This window comes from Argopecten irradians, chromosome 2 (genome assembly GCF_041381155.1).
Source record: "Argopecten irradians isolate NY chromosome 2, Ai_NY, whole genome shotgun sequence".
Lineage (NCBI taxonomy): Eukaryota > Metazoa > Mollusca > Bivalvia > Pectinida > Pectinidae > Argopecten > Argopecten irradians.
Window position 1 is genome coordinate 5,611,353 of NC_091135.1, and position 20,766 is coordinate 5,632,118.

General features: G+C 34.6%; 1 protein-coding gene across 1 annotated transcript; it reads right to left on the minus strand.

Moving 5' to 3' along the window:
* Window positions 1–879: 879 nt before the first annotated feature.
* LOC138314243 (uncharacterized) lies at window positions 880–20,357 on the minus strand. Its single transcript, XM_069254475.1, has 7 exons — window positions 20,001–20,357; window positions 10,473–10,724; window positions 9,861–9,962; window positions 8,743–9,060; window positions 7,241–7,422; window positions 6,335–6,476; window positions 880–5,452 (listed from the first exon to the last, which is right to left on the minus strand). The coding sequence occupies exons 1-7, from the start codon at window positions 20,053–20,055 to the stop codon at window positions 5,361–5,363; spliced, it is 1,143 nt and encodes a 380-aa protein (XP_069110576.1). The 5' UTR covers window positions 20,056–20,357; the 3' UTR covers window positions 880–5,360.
* Between the last annotated feature and the right edge of the window lie 409 nt (window positions 20,358–20,766).

Below are 20,766 nucleotides of genomic sequence, written 5' to 3' on the forward strand. Positions count from 1 at the left end.
TATCACTATAATATATATATATATATATATAAACTGTTGGTTAAAATTTTTCGTGCCAGGTCCCTGTGGTGTGTTGCGTGTATGTTGTGCGAGGTGCGTGTTTTGGGAGACTGCGGTATATTCATGTTGTATCCTCTTGTATATATGAACTGTTGCCCTTTTTATAGTGCTATATCACTGAAGCATGCCGTCGAAGACACCAAGCAACACACCCCACCAAGTCATATTATACTGACAACGGGCGAACCAGTCGCCCCACTCCCTGTATGCTGAGCATTAAGCAGGAGCAGAAACTACCACTTTTAGACTTTAGTGTGTCTCGGCCAGGGGACAGAATCCAGAGCCTTCCTCACAGTGGCGAGCGCTCAACTCAAGGCCAAAAGTGAGGCGGTGCCAAGGGAGGCATTAGCAAAGATAAAGTTAGTTAGGAAGAAGAGAATAGATAAGATCCTAAATTTAGTCGCCTTTTAAGATCATGCAATAGGGGCAGCAGGTACAATTCTAACGTCCTACCTGCAGAACGACGAAATTTGTCGAACAAGTACGTTAAAGTAATAAATATAGTTGTTGTTTGTGTCACGAAACACAGATTTTGTGTTTGATTCTATACTTTTAACCTGATCTTCAGTCTAGTCAGACACATTGCTTATAGGCAATTGAACTCGTGGTTGTGCATTAAGTTCATTAACTTAAAATTTAGTTTGTAATTGGCTGTATATTATAACACCAGCATCTACAAACTTAAAATTGTAGTTTGTAATAGCAAGAGACATCCGTGATTGGCTGTTTACAACACGAGATATTCTAGTTTCTGATTAGCTGTATACAGCAAAAGACATCTCGAATTTGTGATTGGTTTATATATAACAGTAGTCAAGCTTTGTTTGTGATTTGTTTTATTATTCTGATTTTCTTACAAATCAAAGAAGCATGGAATCAACAATAAAATTCAACATTCAGAACTAAACAGTTTTAAGCTAAATATGAGTCTTCCTGAATCGAGTAACAGATCAAACTCCAGTAGAACATGACTTACAGGTAAATATAACAGGTAAATTGGTAACCAGCCTTACACCAAGTATAATTCTTACATGTGGACACACTTAATGCTATACACCATATCATTTCTTAATGTTGTAGCTAGTTTTTAATTAATAAGATATAATTTTTTCAAAGAATCACCCATAAAGGTATCAAAATATGTGAACAAGATATAAACTTATACTTGGTATCAGGGAAATCGCCAATTATTTAGTAATAAAAGGTGGAGAAACATTTTGTTCGAATTTCATAAAGCCATAATGAGTTGTTGTGGAGATTGAATATGAACAACCGTTTATTTGTTACAGGACCGTAAAGTCAAGAAAATGTTACGCCTGACACATTTACTTCTGTGAAATACCCCTGGAATTTTAAATCTAAACTTGGTGTGCTTACGGAGATAGAATCGCCCAAAATATTGAAAACAGTTTACATGTTGGTTCATTTATTATCACTGGATATTAAAATGCTATAAATAGTTTTTCACAATATCTATTTACAGGTAGGCTACTGAATAACGTCTGGTCACTAAATGGTTTTTGTCTGGATTATACTGAAATAAGATGACTAGACAAACATGGATCCATTATAGCGTATACAACACTTATAGGTATACTGAGATACAATTATATGTACAGTTATATTATGGGCGATCCTATCTCCTAGCTAGCTAGCTAAGATTGTTCCCTTATATTACATGCTGTTTCTTCCAATAACATATTGCCTTTAAAAATCTAAATAAAAAATGCAGTCTTGCATTGTTAAAAACTCATTTTCACAAAAAAAATTGCATTAATATCAGTGTTCCATATTGCATAACCCGATGACTGAAGGTTTTTTTAATGTATAATTCTTCTCTAAATTTTTTCATATTTTTCCAGACCAAAAACACTTCTTTTTTATGATCAATTTTTTTTTCATATTTTTTCCCAGACCAAAAGCACTTTTTTTTTTGATAAATTCTCAAAATTCATTTTTTAAGATTTTGTTTATTGTATTTTTATGTTATGTATAAAAACTGTTTAAAACATCTAGGAAATATCAGTTGCTATGGATACCAGCAGGTAACATCAGGTTTACATACAATCTGACACAGTTACCATGGTTACACAACACTCTCGCTGACAACACTAATATATTTTATGAGAAACACAGACAAGGATGATGATTATGGGTGATAATGATGACGATGAAATGGATGAATGTCTGTTACATAAAAATCATGGTATCAGTAATATCTATCAAGTTTCTGAACGATGAATAATAAATGTACAGTATACATGTAATTAAAACCACAATTCTGTTATTTACAGTTAGGAAAAGCTGCTGCTACTTCAAACACAGTTACTAAATATAAACAAAAAAAAACAACTTCACGTACAACAATAGTCTCCAATATACTAATATTCCACTGAAAGAGTCTTTTTGATTGGGACATATCCATTTAGCCACAATATTTCACAGAATTCTTCACATGTACAATTGTTCTTTTAGAATGTTGACATGACACTGTTATCACATACAGTTAACGTGTTAAATGATAGAGCTATAATAATACACATTCACACATATGTACAAATTCACTATGCGTATTACATTTTGAGATGGTGTGTGAAATAAAAGGAGTCTATTTATAATTGTGAAAGATACATATAGTTACTTTTAATGAAGCAAAAATTCAAATAATTAGGAATATGAATATTGTATTAAATTTTTATATATCTATGGAATGAATCTTGAAAAGCACTTGGCAAAACGAATATAATAATGTAAACATTTGGTGCATATATACCTTATTTTAAGCAGAACTTTTCTTTAAACGCGTATATATAATCTGGAAGTTGCCAATAATGATGAAAATTCTCCGGAATTGACATTTTTTCACTGTTAAAACTGATCTGAAAGAAGTAGATCTAGAGAACGCTGGTTGTAACAAATCACTTTTTAAGCAAAGAAAATCAAAAGGCATTTATTTTACATTAAGTAAAGTAGTTTCCTTTTAAGGCACAGCAATCATCCGCATACATATATCACTACTCTCTAGCTTGTTTTTCTAATTTTTAACTCACCCTACCCTCTAGTACTATTAATTAAACTATTTCATGTCATATTACTTCACCGACCTATTTTGATCTTCTTTTCACCACAAATTCCAGTTAATTCTATTATTTATGGCACAAATTAAAGAAACATTAATCTGTAATTAACTGCAGCAAAGTTATCTAGGACATCAATACACAATACCGTTATCAGATAATGATTATAATAGCAGAAACACAATCAGTCTGGTAAGTCGGGTAAATATGTTCCAGAAAAGCCTCCATCCAATTTTTAATTTCATTAGTTCACATTTCTACACATTAAAGGCAACAATACCTGTCACCCTATTAGTTGAAAAAGGGGGAAAATAAATCAAGCTGAGAATTAAAGCTCATGTCTTCTAAACCAAAGTATACATATGTTCTATTTCAGTACCTGGTAAGTAATATTGCAGAATCAGAATCTTATCGCAAAAATATGCACTAAGGAAAATTGTTTTTCCACTACTAAGGGTTTGAACAGACAAATAGTCAAACTGGTACAATAAAATGAAGATTTCTGCAGGATTGAAAGTTCTATTTACAATCACTGGTTTAAGTACTTAGTATGTTCCACAGCGAACTTGACCTCCCTTGCGTTATTTACAGCCTGAGAAAGGACAGTCGTGTGTGTGGGACAAAATAATGATAAAGAAATCCTTTGCTTTGAGAGGTATAACAAAACCAAATTTCCTAGGTATACTAAGGTATCATTCTCTTGTAGTGAAGTATACATCAAACTCACACCAACTCAAACACATTCATACATACATATCATTTTTTCAAATTTTTCATACAGCTCTTGACAGCCTGCGGGATTATCCCACTACGACCCCACTCCACACAAAACATACAGAGGGTTCTTAACAACTTGACATATGGGACTTGGAGTCGGACTTCTAATCATAAATATACAAAATCATGATTAAGAAAAACATAGCCATTTACAAAGAAAATTTGTCAAAACTTACAACCAATCTTAAGCTTGAGCAAAGACTTGTTTTAGCTATTGAACTGCTTAAATTTAATTCATGCATATAAGGAGATCATATTGATATATCTAAAATATGATTCTTGCTTTATTCCGTCTTTGCATATTACAGTGTTAGGTATCGATTGTTACGTCATTATTTTGTGAGCGCAATTCACCACGTTTTCTCCAAAAAGTATAATGTTACACTTGCAAACACATGACGTCACAATCAATACCTACCCGCAAGTGCAGATAACTCTGAAATATGCAAATTCGGAATAAGAGTTTAAATGGTGCATTGAATTGTCATGTGAATATATTGAATTTTTAAAGTTTTAATAAAGCTGATGTTTTTTTTTTTCCTAATCTTAAATTAATTTTACAATGTTAAAAATATTTTATGTAAATATACTTTTGTTTGATTAAGTTCGTGGCCATTTTTGTACATGATTAAAACAGTTGGACAATTTCGTGATGAAAACCGATTCGTCTCATTCATACTGTTCTCTCGTAGTGACAATAAATGCATAGGAATGATAACATGGTTAGTCTCTACTCTACTGAAACCAATGTTTCCATTAGGACGCTTTATAAAGAAAATTGGATTTCTGCTCATATCTGGATCCAAAGCTAAAATTCTCATGAAAGAAAAAAAAATCATTTATCAATAGTGTCTCTTTGAACTACCAACTATAAAACGCCAATAAATCAATTTGAGTGTTAAAATTAATCAGAAAAATTTCAGGGACTAAATTTTTCTGGGGCCTGAATCGTGGAGTTTAGATACAGGAAACAGCTACCAGTTACAATTTTGATCCGCATAACCAGTCCTAATAGGTGTTACCTCCCTTTGTACATCTTTGATCAACATTTCCCCTCCTGCTGGAAAACTAAATATTTTTGGTCTTTCTCCGTAGCTGTGAAGCAGGTTTTTACATTTCTTATGGGAGTTCCCAGACGTGTTCATGTCGGTGATATAATAAGCCTGTCCAGGCTAAATCCTATAAATTAGTCGCTGCATATTCATCTCAATACTTGCACAGCTACATTTTAACACTTAAAACAAGTCTACCTTTTCCGGAGCTCACATATCAAATACATAGACACCTATCTTAGATGTTCTCTGTATTCACGCTTTCATTCACTCGGATTTAAATTACTTCACTAGTCCGGTCTTTCCATTTCTTTAGTCACATCCTTCATAATGACAACCAAATCACGTTGATTCTCATAATAATGGTCTTTCCTTGTACTACTGAGCTCTAACACTACAGAAACAGTTTCAGCAGGGTTACCACTGCCACAAGTGTCAGGGATCCCAAAGGTACCATTTCTGCTGCTCCATTCAACGCACCAGGCTCTGAAACAAAGAAATCAGTATGTTTTATTTCATCAAAATATTGTTGACATGCTGGACAAGTCAATAGGATAAAACACCAGGCTGACCTTACTCTTATTCTTATCAAAATCGATATATTGTTTACATTCATAACAACGCATCAAAATTTGAACATGTTCATATAAAAAAAAAAAAAGAAGATCTGCAGGCAGTCAATTAAATTTCTGCTGGTTGAACATCAACAAACAATAACTTTAATCAACAACCATCTCAAGCCAAAGATTGATGAAGGATAGCTATATACACAGTGAAAGAATAACACATTACATAATCTTATTTACATCATGGACCTAAAAGTTAGGTTTAGAAGTGGAAAAACAATCACATTAACCACTCAGCCATCTATGATAGGGGCTATATGAATGACAGACAGCCATCATAATAAAAATAATGATTGGAGGTATATTTGATCTGGCTATAATATTGGAATGACAGACAACTTTTAATTCCATTACACAGTAAAAGACTAGAAGATTGCTGATAGGTATATATAATTGTCCTCCTCATTGCTAAAAGCCCCGCCCCTCAGGCCCCCGGAGGATCAGTCAAACCCTTTGTACAATTTTGAATCCCCCCTATATGGATGTTACTATTGCATTATGAGTGCTATCCCATGCTTAGTTTCAGAGAAGAAGTCATTTATATGAAAATAGCCAATTTAACCCCTTTTGGCCCCGCCCCTCAGGCATCCAAGTGGTCAGCCCGACCATTTGTACAATTTTCAGTCAGTAGCCCATAAGGTTGCTACCAGTCAAATTTGTTAAATTCTGGCCAGCGGTTATGAAAAAGAATTTGATTCTGCTTGGAATGCAGTTCTCATTTCAATACAGTATTCCTACTTACTACGCAGGATCCTGAGAGGTTCTTGTATCTGGTAGGTTCCATCAGCATTGTCCGTGATCAGAATGAAGTAAGAATCAGCAAAATGTTGTTCATTCAGGTTTCTTACTTCCAATGCACTCCAGACGCTGTTCTTTCCATTACTCTACAAAAGACAGACAACAATTTCGGTGTTATTACAGATATTTACTAAAATTGCATTATCAAACCAAATCTGCATTAAAATTCAACCCTAATCGTACATCGATATATTTTAAGTTTCAGAATAACAGTCCCTCAGAACATAATGAGGTGAAAGGCCCATGAAAGGATCCGAGATCTGTTGATAGTTAGCCCTGCTTTTGAGGCACTGTATATGAATTATTTTCTTTAGAATATGTTTCTGCAGTATTGTGATTTTATTTTGTCCCATTTTGAGTTTTCTTATCACAATACTTGATATTTCAGCATTTCTACAAAACACAAGTTCTATGATAAGTCACCAGACATCAACTTTACAACAAGTTACACAAATTGCTTGTAATACAGCAGTATCCAAAGTTTGAAGAAAATTACCAGATGAAGAATAAACATGAATGTATGATTCTTAAAATACTTAAATCAAAGTACAAGCAATTGAATAGCTAGGAAAAATTATCACCAAAAGAAACCCTCAACCACTGACTGTATTCAACCCCATAAGCGCCCATGATCCTAGTATAAGCGCCCCTCCACCTTTTTGAGGCCTCAAATTGCCCAGGCATATATAAAGTGTATAAAAAGTGCACAAAACTGTATAGATTGCAATAATTTCATCATATTTGCACCTTTTCATTTTTCAATTTTTGAAACGCCCTGGGAGCTTATTGGGTCGAATATGGTAAATTGTTGTTCAATGACAATTTGTTTAATAACTTGTGTTACATTTACCTGACAGCTGAGGTCAAACCCTCTGACCTTTGACCCAGTGTGTTTATAGGTGTCATTGGTTGTTCCAGATTTCCACTGCACTTTGGAGCAGGTCACGTCTTCAGCAACAACTGTACAATTCATGACTGCCCGTCCACCGGCCACTTCAGCATTTGCAGATTTACAATTGATTTTAGGATCGACTGCAAATAATTAATATTAGCATCAATTACTGTAAAGTACACACTTGTAGGTCAATTAATCTTCAATAGGTTCTTTTGAACATTTGTGATAGCTACAATAAAATTTAGCTGAACTTTTCCCACACTCAAAACCAAAGAAGAGGAAGCAAATACTACTGTCCCTATCTCCCAAGAGTTGAAAAAACACAGAAACACTAATTAGCATTCGCTTTACCTTTCAATTTTTAACAAGAGATCCCAGAGGGATCTTGGTGCCCACCAAAGAATGATCTATGTTTGACAATGGAAAGTGGGATATTTTCTCTGCTTTTCAGTCTTTAACTACAACTACATATGAAATTTGAGAAAGATCCCTTCAGTACTTTCTGAGAAATAGCGGTAACAAACTTCAACTATCAAAATCCAAGATTGTGGCCTATTGGCCATCTTGCTGACTGATTGGTCCCAAAATGCAATATGCACAACAAGGGCCCTATGGGAACCTGCATGTGAAATTTGAGACAGATCCCTTCAATCCTTTATGAGAAATAGCACCAACAAGAATTGTTAACAGACAGAAGGATAGAGGGACAGACGGACCACGGACAAAAGGCGATTTGAATAGCCCACCATCTGATGATGATGGGCAGATAACTATTATCTGATTCACTGGAGACTTTACCACACATGTACAATTACTTATCGTATGAGGTTATAACTGATGTGTAACTTACCTGAACCAACGTACGTTATTCCAGGTAAAAAATGGCCGAAAGGGGATTAATGATACGGTAAAGCAAGAATTATTTTTGTTTGGGAAAATCTTACACACACACGATATAACAAGGATTGAAGTATTAGTAGGTGATGTTTTATCCCCCCTCTTTTATTCACACATTGAAGCCATAGAAGCCAGAAATAATATAAACACAGGTCCTTCAACAGGCGACTGTTGTTCATCATGTTTATCAAACTTGGGTTTGTTCATTTTTGAATTTTAAAGTTTTCTCAAAATTTGAAAATCAACTAACATGAATTTAGATATATAAACATGAACAGTCACACATTGTGGAAATTGTTTATCCCCTAACTTTAACTCTATCTATATAGTGTGGTGATCAGTTGTTCCTTCGTCTACATTCATTGAAGCTATCTAGCTACAACATACTACATATCATAATAGCTCCGCTATAAAATATAGTGCCTAAACAGAGAGTTAATATTCTGATATCTTGAATAAGCAACTCCCTTATATGATAAATGCAAAATGTAAAACTTGGAAACATAGTGTATTAATACCAATACTAGTGAATTTAAGCTGTGATTGCATGATCAATTTACCATTTTTAACTTTGAGGTTAAACATCACGGTGTGTTCATTGAATTCCGGGCGGGGGACAGCAACCTTGCAGCCGATGTTGGTATCGGCTGTGGTCAGGTTCAAGGTGACGCTGTTATCAGTGCTGATTAAGTTGCCGTCCCTGTAGAGTTTGTATCCGGGTTTAGGGTAGCCACTCTCAGCCATGCAGCTCAATGTGTATACTCCACTCAGTAATGTGACAGAAGATGAGGTAGGACCTGCATCGCCATCTTGATGGACCAGTTTCGTCTCTTTTCCCCCTTTGACCTTGGTTAGAGTCAGTTCCACACTGCCAACATCTGTGCCAAAATAGTACATATTTAAACAATGATCAAAGGTTACCGCCAACACAAACATGTGATTGCATATCTTGCATACAGCATGTACGTTACTGTTAAGCCCCTTTCACACATTCATGGATAAAGCACTGTATCACTGCTAGACAATCATTTCTATCTACCTAACCAAAACTGCTTCTAGAATTTGAAACACAAAGAAAGACAATCTGGTGCACAAACCAGGACAGAACATTTCTAACAACAACATTATTTCTTTCACTATTTTTCCACCAGTAAATGAACAACTTATGCGGAAAATAAGTTAATCAAACGGAATTAAGTGATCCAGGTCAATATTTCTTCGTATTGTTTGCACAACTGCAGATTTTGACATCATGACTATCCGTGGACATCCGAATTAACACTTTATTCCTCTGTGAAATAGTCATTTAGAGACAGACACAAATTGTAATGCTTCATGCAATCAGTTATCCATACGGCACATTCCGTTGTGTTGTCGCGATCGGAGGACGGCCAGATAGTTACCATGATTATCCGTAGGCAGGAGTTGGCCATATATGTCAGCATTGTGCCACGACCAATAACACCAGCATTAAGACGGAACAGAGCCCTGGGACGCTGGATGGTCCCGAATGATCAAAATTTCCAATATGTATATAGTTATGCAACAGGCTTCATAAAGTCTATATAAAGTCTCATCAGTGATTGCGTTTACGTTGTCCCAATATCAAGTTAAACGACAAATCTGGAGACAATATTGAAGACTTTGGGTGGTGCTTGTGTCTGTTACTTATAATTACCTTGCGCTGGTTCCACATGGAATGTTACGTTCTTGTAGTATGACTTGATTTGATCAATTTCTGTGACACACTGCCAAACACCAGAATCACTAGGTTTCAGAGCTGTAAAATATATAAAATAATGTGACTGTCTAGAAACTTCTCAACAGACTAAATTCATTGTACACATCATATATTAGATAGAAGCTATATATATATATGTTATAATTATAGTATTCATTCCAAATCATTGAAGAACTCTGGAAATGAACTTACTGCTTCATATCTTGGCACAAAATACTCATGATCAAAAGATATCTAAAGTAACAGTTCTACATGAAAAAGTGTCCTTTTCTCTTATAGTTTAAGCAAGGCCCATAAGCCTTTTGGAATTTATATAGTCATTTATAAAATTGCAAAATTGAGAATCTGCAATTTGCAAAAAAAGTAATGATATACATGTTTTTATATTTCACATTATCTTGTAAAAGGGTTCAATTACATCAAACGACAATCTTTGTCTGACAATTATTTGAAGGGTATGCAATGATATTTTTTGTCAAGTTCTGCTGCACTTTTTTATATTTGTCTACCAAATTTAATTATACATGGCATATTATGTGATATACTTACCCGTGAAATTGTAATGGAAACTTGCCATAGATTTAACAGTAATCAGTTTCATTTTATACTGTGCTTCTGGATATTTTGCTTCTAACAGATGGTTAATATTTCTAAACACAACATCGTCATTTCCATTCTCATTATGCTTCACTAACAGATGAACATTGCCAGTTAAGAGACCAGCCACAGTAATCCCGGGTTCACATATAATCTCCTGGGGATCCCCTGCCACTAACATACGAGTTTCAGCATTGGAGAGCCCTGAAATACAGAAAAAGAAATTCATATACAAGGTGAACACATGTAAAATATATAGAACAATGTTTTTAATTAACAATTTAATTCTAAATAAAGGTAAAGAGGAGATTCTGATGCTGCTATTAGTAGTGTTGGCAATAGGTTGAAATTTCATGGTCGATCATCAGTTTTATTTAACCAATCAATGATCAATTAATTTTAAAATTGATTATTTTTTTTCCTTGATGCATATACAAGTCTCATATAAAATTTCCTTCAAAGGCTTACGATCGTGCGGCCTCTCTGTGCTACTGTATCATGTTGTCATGTCGCTTATAATAAGTTTCATCAAAAATCATGTTCATCTGAATGTTTACATAACTACGTAGTGCTATATGCGCTCTTCAAATGATGAGTGACAAAAAATTACAACCACACACAAGGGAATGATTTTAACAAGTTGGCTATAATATTTTTGCATTTTTACTGATCAGCTAACTTTATACTTTGGATTATGATGCTGTCGAAAATTATGACAAAACTCGATTACAAATTTCTTACTCGATTAATTCATCAAACACCTTTAACCAATGATTTTCAACGACCTCGATTAATCGGAACACCACTATCTATCTTTTTATCTCTTCTGTTTTTTTAAATCCCTGCAAACACCTTATAACATATATACATACAATTATACAAGTATCTCCATATAAGGTACATTCCGATCCTTTATCAGTAATATGATCAATAGTGATCTGGTCTGTGTTTCAACACTCAAGATTCTATCTCTATTCTCTACTACAAGCACTCATATTATTGTAAGCTTTAACTAATCAGCCAAACAAGTACCTACCGTATTCGCCCCAATAAGCGCCCATGTCCCTATAAGGGCCCCTCCCCTTTTTGAGGCCTCAATTTCAATTGCCCAGGCATAAATAAGGACCAAAATTACATAAAACGGTATAGATTTGCAATAATTTTGACTTAATAGCACCATTTCATTTTTATCAATTTTTAAGCGATCTGTGCGCTTATTGGGTCGAATACGGTATATGCAGGTGTATCAAGATGTTTTCATTACAAAAATACTATATTCGACCCAATAAGCACTCAGGGCGCTTAAAAATTGATGCAAATCAGGAGGCGCTTAATAGAAACAAATTTGCATGTACTTGCCTTTCATAAAATCATTCTTCTAAGCAATGTTAGCCATAAATCAATCTTCAAAAGAAATTGGTAAGAAAGCCAACACAGTTTTGATATTTTCAGTCTGTCATTAATTCAAAGTAAGTGAAATTGAAATCTAAAAAGGGGAAGGGATGCTGAAGGGATGTGGGCGCTTATTAGGTCAAATATGGTAAATACATTATGAACTTACTACCAAACAATGAATATAACATACGTCTAACAGAATAATATATAGCCTTTCTTGTGTTTCTTCCCAGTTGCCTTGATGGTTTCCATCCTATTAGTATACTGTGGTTAGTTGTATCTAAATAATGTGGCATTGTATTAAACTTCTAAATAATGTGGCATTGTATTAAACTTTTGGAAGATAATTCTAAATTGGTTGCTGATCTGAATGAGTGAAGGACCAATGATGCCTTTTTTAGAATTACAGATTTCAACTAAACAATCCTTATTAACATATATATCGTCAGTTTTTGACACAGGCTAACTTTTTTATGTGATAGACATCCAGTGATTTTTCAGGGTATTTTGGGAAAAGTTTTTGTAACAAATTGGGAATTTTTAATCGCAAAAAAGGGCAATTTTGGGAAAAACTTACCCATTTCTGAATATGGTATGATAAGTGATTAGATATTGTAAAACAGTAAACTGTTTCATTTTAAGAAAAGGTGACGGCCATCACAACAGTTTCAAAGTAGTTTGTATTTAAATTAAACGACGAGGAGAGAGGTTTTCGGGTTTTGTTTGATTTTTGGAGATTTGATTTGGGAATTTTTCATGGTAACTGGGAACAAACTGGGGGATTGGCATTGGGAATGGGGTCGTTTACCGACCCCAATTATGTAAGGAGAAAAATCACTGACATCAATTAAGCTATATATAGCTATAGAAGCTTAAAGGCCCACTACCTTGGCACCCACCAAAGAATGATCTATATCTGACAAAAGAAAGATGGATCTTTTCTCTACTTTTTAAACTTTTTCAAACATACTACATATAAAATTTGAGACAGATCGCTTCAGTACCTTTTGAGAAATAGCGGTAACAAACTTCAACTATCAAAATCCAAGATGACTCCTTGGCGGCCATCTTGTTGATCAATCGGTCCCAAATCACAATATGCACAACTAGGTCCCTAGGAGAACCTACATATGAAATTTCAGACAGATCCCTTCAGTACTATCTGAGAAATAGCCATAACAAACTTTTACTATCAAAATCCAAGATGGCGGCCTGGCAGCCATCTTGTTCACCGATCGGTCCGCAAATTGCAATATGCACAACTAGGTTCCTAGGGGAACCTACATATGAAATTTCAGACAGATCCCTTCAGTACACTATCTGAGAAATAGCCATAACAAACTTTCAACTATTGAAAATCCAAGATGGCGGCCTGGCAGCCATTTTGTTCACCGATTGGTCCCAAAAATGCAATATGCACAACAAGGGCCCTAGGAGAACCTATAATATTGAAAATTTGAGAAAGATCCCTTCTGCACTTTTTGAGAAATGGGGATATCAAACCTTAACTATTCAAATATCCATGATGGCCGCCTGGCAGCCATCTCGTTTTTCCTATCAACTCAAAATGCAATATGGAACAAATAGGGACCAAGGGTAACCTCTACATGTGAAGTTTGAACAAAAGATCCCTTCAGCATTTTCTCAAGAAATATCGATACAAACTTCAACTACCAAAATCAAAGATGGCTGCTCTGGCGTGCCATCTTGTTTTTCCGATCAGCCGCAAAATCTGTATGGCACAACTAGGGACCAAGGGTACCCTCCATGTGAAGTTTGAACAAAATCCCTTCAGTAGTTCAAGAAATATCGATAACAAATTTCAACTGCCAAAATCAAAGATGGCTGCCTGGTGGCCATCTTGTTTATTTCGATCTGCCTCAAAATCTGTATGGCACAACTAGGGACCAAGGGTAACCTCCATGTGAAGTTTGAACAAAATTCCTTCAGTAGTTCTCAAGAAATATCGATAACAAACTTCAACTGCCAAAATCAAAGATGGCTGCCTGGCGGCCATCTTGTTTTTCCGATCAGCCTCAAAATCTGAATGGCACAACTAGGGACCAAGGGTAACCTCCATGTGAAGTTTGAACAAAATCCCTTCAGTAGTTCTCAAGAAATATCGATAACAAAATTTAAACTGCCAAAATCAAAGATGGCTGCCTGGCGGCCATCTTAATTTTCCGATCAGCCTCAAAATCTGTATGGCACAAATATGGGACCAAGGGGGACCCTCCATGTGAAGTTTAGAACAAAATCCCTGAAGCAGTTTTTAAGAAATAGTGATAACAAGCATTGTTTACAGACGGACCACGGACCACGGACCACGGATGCATTGAAAGTTTGATGGTAAAGCAGTATACATGTATGACAACATATAAAATTTCAAAACAATAAATTACAGGTATATCTGAGTAAAAACAAACCCATTTTCAATAAGCAGATGGCAATAATCAAATAAGTAATTGTGAACCGTATTGTACATACGAAATAGCCATATGCATCACACAAATATCAGAAAATACATATGTACAGTAACACCATATTTCCAACCAAATATCTATCGACACATGCTCATACACCCAATTATGCAATATTAATGCCAATTGCACCCCTTAGACAGTGAATGATACTCTTTCTCCTACCCTGTGACTACTTTATGTCGCTAATAAACATGCCATTTGTGCAAGCGATGACATGATCATGACCTCAATGAATAGTGCCATCGCTGTCGTGTCATCATTTAATTGTTGTGGTGACAATATATAATACCGTTCATACAATTGTTGAGCATGCATGTGCAATATAGCTTGTCTTTACCTTACTGTAAAACATTTCTAAATATGAGGTTATATAGGTCAAAATATAGAACTAATTAATTAAGGTCACTGTGATCACTGATTTGGTTTTGGTTTGTGACATCACTTCACCTAGGTGGGTCAAAATGGTTGCCTTTTTAGTGATCAGCTGCTTATATATATATATATCAAAACACATACTACAGCCCAGCAATGTTCAATGTTGCATGGTCAGTCAGACGGACCCACACAGTCACAGCACCACAAACCCCAACCCCCCCAGCCAATACCATGCATGTTTTAATGATATAAATTAGATATGTACTACATAACAAACTCAAACTATGTGCAAGAATTACTGTTTAAGTATATGACATATCTTAAATGTTATGTTTTCATGATCATTACATTAATTTATAGCTAAATTCATGAGCAAGTCGATGTAGGATCGATCTTTTACAGATTGGTGAATAATCAGAAATAAGCTACTGGCCTGCAACGATGCAAGGAACTATTTAGATATCACCTCCTAAAGTTAATATATATGTAGTATGTCACTTCGTACTTATAGTGTGTCGTTTTATGATCATGTGGCTCAACTGTTGAAAAAGACCATATAAGAGACAACCAACCTGTGTGGCATTCATCTGGATATGACCTTGTGTCATTTATGAGATTTGTACTGCATGAACCTGTATGACCGTATGACCAAACAATATTTTATTAACCTAGAACTATATATACACATCTGCATGTGTATGCATACATATGTATCTTTAGCTGTGATAAGTTCACCTGAAGCCATGGTAACCATTAATACCAAATTTAAATTCAAGTCTATCTAATTTGGTTTGGAAGGGAAAATGTACTTTATTTGTTCAGTAGAAAGTTGTACCCCTTTAATTAGTATATGTAACTGTGATTCAGGTTTTTTCTTTGATTAATTATATATTATATAAATACCATAATCAGTAAAATCTGTAGATGCATATGTTGTCAGATCCCTTGGACAAGTTATATTTTAAAGTCAAAATTTCTTCATTAAGTGTAAGCAGCATTTCAGAAACATTATACTGGTTTTACAAATATACTAATTGTAATAACCCCCCCCCCCCCCACCCACACACCACACACACACACATTTTTCTTCTTCTTCTTGACATGACCTTATTCATAAAAAAATTTTCATGATATATAATTTCCAGCACTTTTAGCAGACTAGTGTTAAAATTGCATATCTATTCAACCCCATTACGTAGGTCATAATGTTTCATCTACAGTGCTAGTACTTGAAACAAAAATGTCAAAAAGTTAATTAGGCACTTAAAAAGTTCTATTTTAAATGCTTTAACAATGATTTACTGTAGTTGCACCATAAGAATGTATTCTATCCATAGACAAAGTTTAAATTATGTGTAACATCTGGCTAAAACATACTACTTGCATGCATCAATATTCAGGCTTTAGGCCCGTCTGTAAAAATCTGTTCCAATACGGTTTGCATTACAGCTGAGCTTAATATATTATCTATGTAATCTTGAATGCTACTCAAGCATCAAGTCCAGTTTCTCTGATGAGTGATGAATGACTATACTTCCAGCAAATTAAATTAACCTACTGAACTTTGAAGCTACGTATATATACTCTTTTAATATGTTTTATCAAAGTCCTCTTTTATCATTTCATATGTTTCATATTATCGTAAAATGTTTTCATTGTATCAGAGGCACAGGCCAGACAAAGTTGAGGTGATGTTCAGTACAGCCTTTTTAGCTGCATGCAACATTAGATGCCCAAAAAGCCACAAGGTGTGGTAAATATTCTCTATTGAGCTAGCGCTACCCTAAATTCTATTGCCATGAGTGGATGTACATGGTAGTGCTAGCTAGCTATAAATTCATATGTATGTATGAGGATTCATGGTGTATCACTTGATACATGCATATATATGGTCATGGGTTAATAATAAAAATAAATATCAATGGAGTCAACACTGGTGTGTATACGTAAGAACTGGACATTTGATTATCACTAAAACTCCTTTCACTCTTTTTTGAATTCATCTGTTGGCCAACTTCATGTATACCCTGCCTCACACCACATTACAGTTCTAATATAAATTAAGCACATCTACTTTGTATAAGATATTATTGCCTCAGAGATTTGTTGAAATCCCTTCAGTAATTTAGGAGGAGTATATGTCGGTCAATGATTAGGTCCTTTTGATATTAAAACGGTGTTGCAGGGGGATATAATTATATAATTCCATAATTATGCTATAATACCATTGCACTGCCAAATAATGATTCAGGTTTCAATTTCAAATGATTGGAACATTTACCGCTATGATTTTTATCAATTTATATGGAACAACATGTCCTATTATATAGGAAGACTAAATACCTACTTAATGCAGTACCATGTATTGTTATATAACCAAAGGAAGGTCTATCAACAAAACCAAATCATATACCAGACAATCTATTTATGCAGGAAATTGAGTAGTGTACCCATGTAGTTTACTATCAATTTCCTGCTACTTATAAGCTTATTTGCATATATTAAATAGAAAACCCTTTTCACAGCTTTTGTCTGCTGTGTTACATACATCAAACCTTATTTTGTTCATCATAGTATGTATATTTTGCTAAGTGTACATAGGCCATTGTTTATGAATAAGTCACAATATAACAAAGATTTTGATCCGAATTATATATTTTAACTTCTAGCTAATATTGGCCGTGTTGACAGAGTGGTCAAGATGTCCGACATTATCACATATATATATGTTACCAGAAGTCCTATAAGACTTGTGCACCTCTGGTTTCGAGTTCAAATTATATGTGGGGCAGTTGCCACAATTTGCCAGGTAGATATTGACCACTGGTCAATGGTTGTTCTCCAGGAACTCCAGCTTTCCTCCAATTTGTAATTCCAAATTGAAAGTAACCAAATACATTACTTCGGTACTGTACATGTATTCAACTTAACAATAAACGCCCTTCCCCTTTTAGAAGCCTCTCAATTTAACTCATTATCATTGACTTATAAAAGGCTAAAATTATGAAAATTGTGAAAATTTCTCTATTGGATTTCTTTGGAAAATTAATTAATGGCTTATTGGTCAAGACCAGTGTGCAATGATTTTGTGAAATTTTAACCCAGATTTGGTCCTATTAAGCACCTTCATTTTCCATTTTTTTAACATCCCTGATAAGCGCTTATTGAGCGAATATGGTATTTTAAACTAACGGTAGAGCGAATATGGTATTTCAAACTAACGGTAATTATATAAAGGACAGACTTGTGCATTTTCCAGAAATAACTTCAGTTATGTAGCTTATACTCTATTTATTATAACAAATAAATGTGCTAAACTAGTCTATAATGTTAAAAAATCTCTTTAAAAACTTAATTGGTGAACAAAATCTATCCTTACAACAATGAAAAGATTTTTGAATTAGGCTAAAAACTATAGCTTACCTTAAGCTTGTATTATGTAATTATTCGTAATTTGTTATAATGTGGTAACACTTTGGTTTGGTTTCTCAGCTTTCATGTCTATTTTAAACGGTCAGTCAGTTATATGGACACTTCAACTGTATGCAATGAGTAGATTATGTGTGTATGCATGTCTGTATGTTTTTGGAGGCTATGGTATATTGCATATGTTTGTTTTGTTTAATAGTGCACATGGGACTCGTGACTTAATTGCCCTTTTCATAGTACAGTAGTAGTGCTATCTATGAAACATGCTGTCAAGGACACCTACATAAATTTAACGGTGCAGTCACATTATTTTAACTGACAATAGGTATCAAAACTGGTCGTTCAACTCCATTTATGCTGATCATGAGTCGAGGGATATATATATTTCTTACATCTATAGTAGTATGATCATCGGTTCACCAAATATACTGAATCACTGATGTTACTGGTAGATTAACTTCTATCAATTGATCACTGTCAACTTTACCTTGACAAGTCATTTTCAATGTCGTCTTGACCATCATTAAACTGACGTCTGATATGTCACAATATTTATACTCCTGGTGATGGAATGCCAGGCGTAGTTTTTAAACATATAAACTAGAATGTATAGATGGTTATAAATAGACATTGATTACTATGAAATTAAAGTGACCTGGCCACGCCATACCAGATAATCCATGATATACAAGTGGGCTCAAACTCTATATTAAAATTCCTCATCAATGACTAGTACTAGTAATCATTATTGAAGCATAATGTTGATAGATTTTTTTCAGAGAAATGAGGTCACATCATACTGTCCTGTGTACATATAAACACGCCCGCTGTCTAGCAAGTTTGATCAATATCTATTAGTATACAGTCGGATGATACTGCAAACTGAATCATCAGCCTCCTCCAACATATAGGACTCAATAATGACGAATTCCTTATAAGGTAATGGACATAATTAGGTAATGAATAAATCAATTGTTAAAATCAATAAATAATTTCTACACTATTGTTAAATTACCTTGATACCAAGTCATTTTTTAATTCCAAATCAATATTTAATATTTTATTTCCATTTTTCCCCAGAGTAGAATTTAATAATTTCTTAATGTAAATCGACTTTTATTTAAACTTTTGACTATCAAACACGTCTACACGTACAAGAGAAAAACCAAGTTCGATAAATGGAGCTCTGAAGAGCAATGCTACCCTGGTACCTGTTCTAGGAACTATGCAGAATACAAAAGAATATTAACAAATGCGTGCAGTGCCCGCCAATTTAGCTGGAACGGGAATGCGTGCAATTTCTGTGAACATTCAAGGACAGTCGCTTCGTTTTAGAATAATGTACATGTAGGCCTATACGGTGTATGACATGATTTAGTGATATTCTGTGTAGAGTTTAGACTAGATGTAAACCCGATTAGTAAGCATAATTTACATTCCCGGCTTTTTGTTGAACGGCTACCCGGATTTACCTGTACAAATCACACGTGTGACCGCTCTAATGGCCAACTCCGGCAAATAATCTTGTCAAATTATACATACACCATACCGTGTCTTTATGTAACTTGGAGCAGACACAGCATAAACTTTAATAACAACACTTCAAACTACACAAACCATACAATCAAAGTTGTATTTCTTTAAATTCGAACTTTTGGTTACCCACGCTAACTGTTGCAATACTAATGGCGTCCTCTACACACCGGTGTATTTACTCAGGCTAATTTACAGGTGAGACAAAAAGTACGTTACGAGCACATTCAAATTTCATTAAATCCTTTTTATCACATTTACTTACCGAGTTGGGATAATGCCATAATCACACATACTGCACAAATTTTAAGTAATTCCATGTTTGTAGTTAGGACTAATTCCAAATAGAAATTCAAACACCGGCAGAAAACGTGCGCAGGCAGTTGTATTCCGACTGGGAGTGAGGTTGGGAGTGCGTGTGACGTCACTGAGCTACAAATAGACAGCTAGGGCCTTTGATAGGGCGAGTCGACAGTTGGCTATCCAGGTGCCCGCAGCCAATCTCGATTATTTGGACAAAAATGCGATTTATGCCACAAAGAATGGTCAAAATTGGCCGTTGTTTAGAAAATGACTGTGAACATTTACCGATGACTGTTAAACTGCCTACTGTGTGGTTTGATTCGGGCTGTTTAGGACCATTGTTGACAGTGATCAATATTTCTGACTAACATTGTGTTTGTTCGCGTATGTTAGAGGACTTTTACTGGCATTTATAATACCGGACCAAGTGTGTTACACAATGACTTTCATAAACTCTGTTGTGGAATGGGAGAAATTACATAACGGAAGCATATGCTTCTTTTAATTATTTAAATTAGTGTTCAATTATAATATTATGATCTAAATATTAATTAATATTGTAGTATGTATTACAAATGTATTTATAATGTACAAGGACGTAGATAATTGCCAATGGATATTTTTCATTTATTAAAAATACACAGAATGGTCAAATATGAATTATTCTCTTAGTCATATTAATTAATTTATAAATAAATTTTGTTCCAAAACAACTGCTATAGTGATCT

Excerpts from the sequence above, each read along its gene's own strand:
- LOC138314243 (XM_069254475.1), bottom strand. The coding sequence starts at position 20,055 with ATGGAATTACTTAAAATTTGTGCAGTATGTGTGATTATGGCATTATCC. Across the intron at positions 9,061-9,860 it reads CCATGTGGAACCAGCGCAAG|ATGTTGGCAGTGTGGAACTG; the intron begins GTAATTATAAGT and ends ATTTTGGCACAG. Across the intron at positions 6,477-7,240 it reads GGTTTGACCTCAGCTGTCAG|AGTAATGGAAAGAACAGCGT; the intron begins GTAAATGTAACA and ends TGTCTTTTGTAG.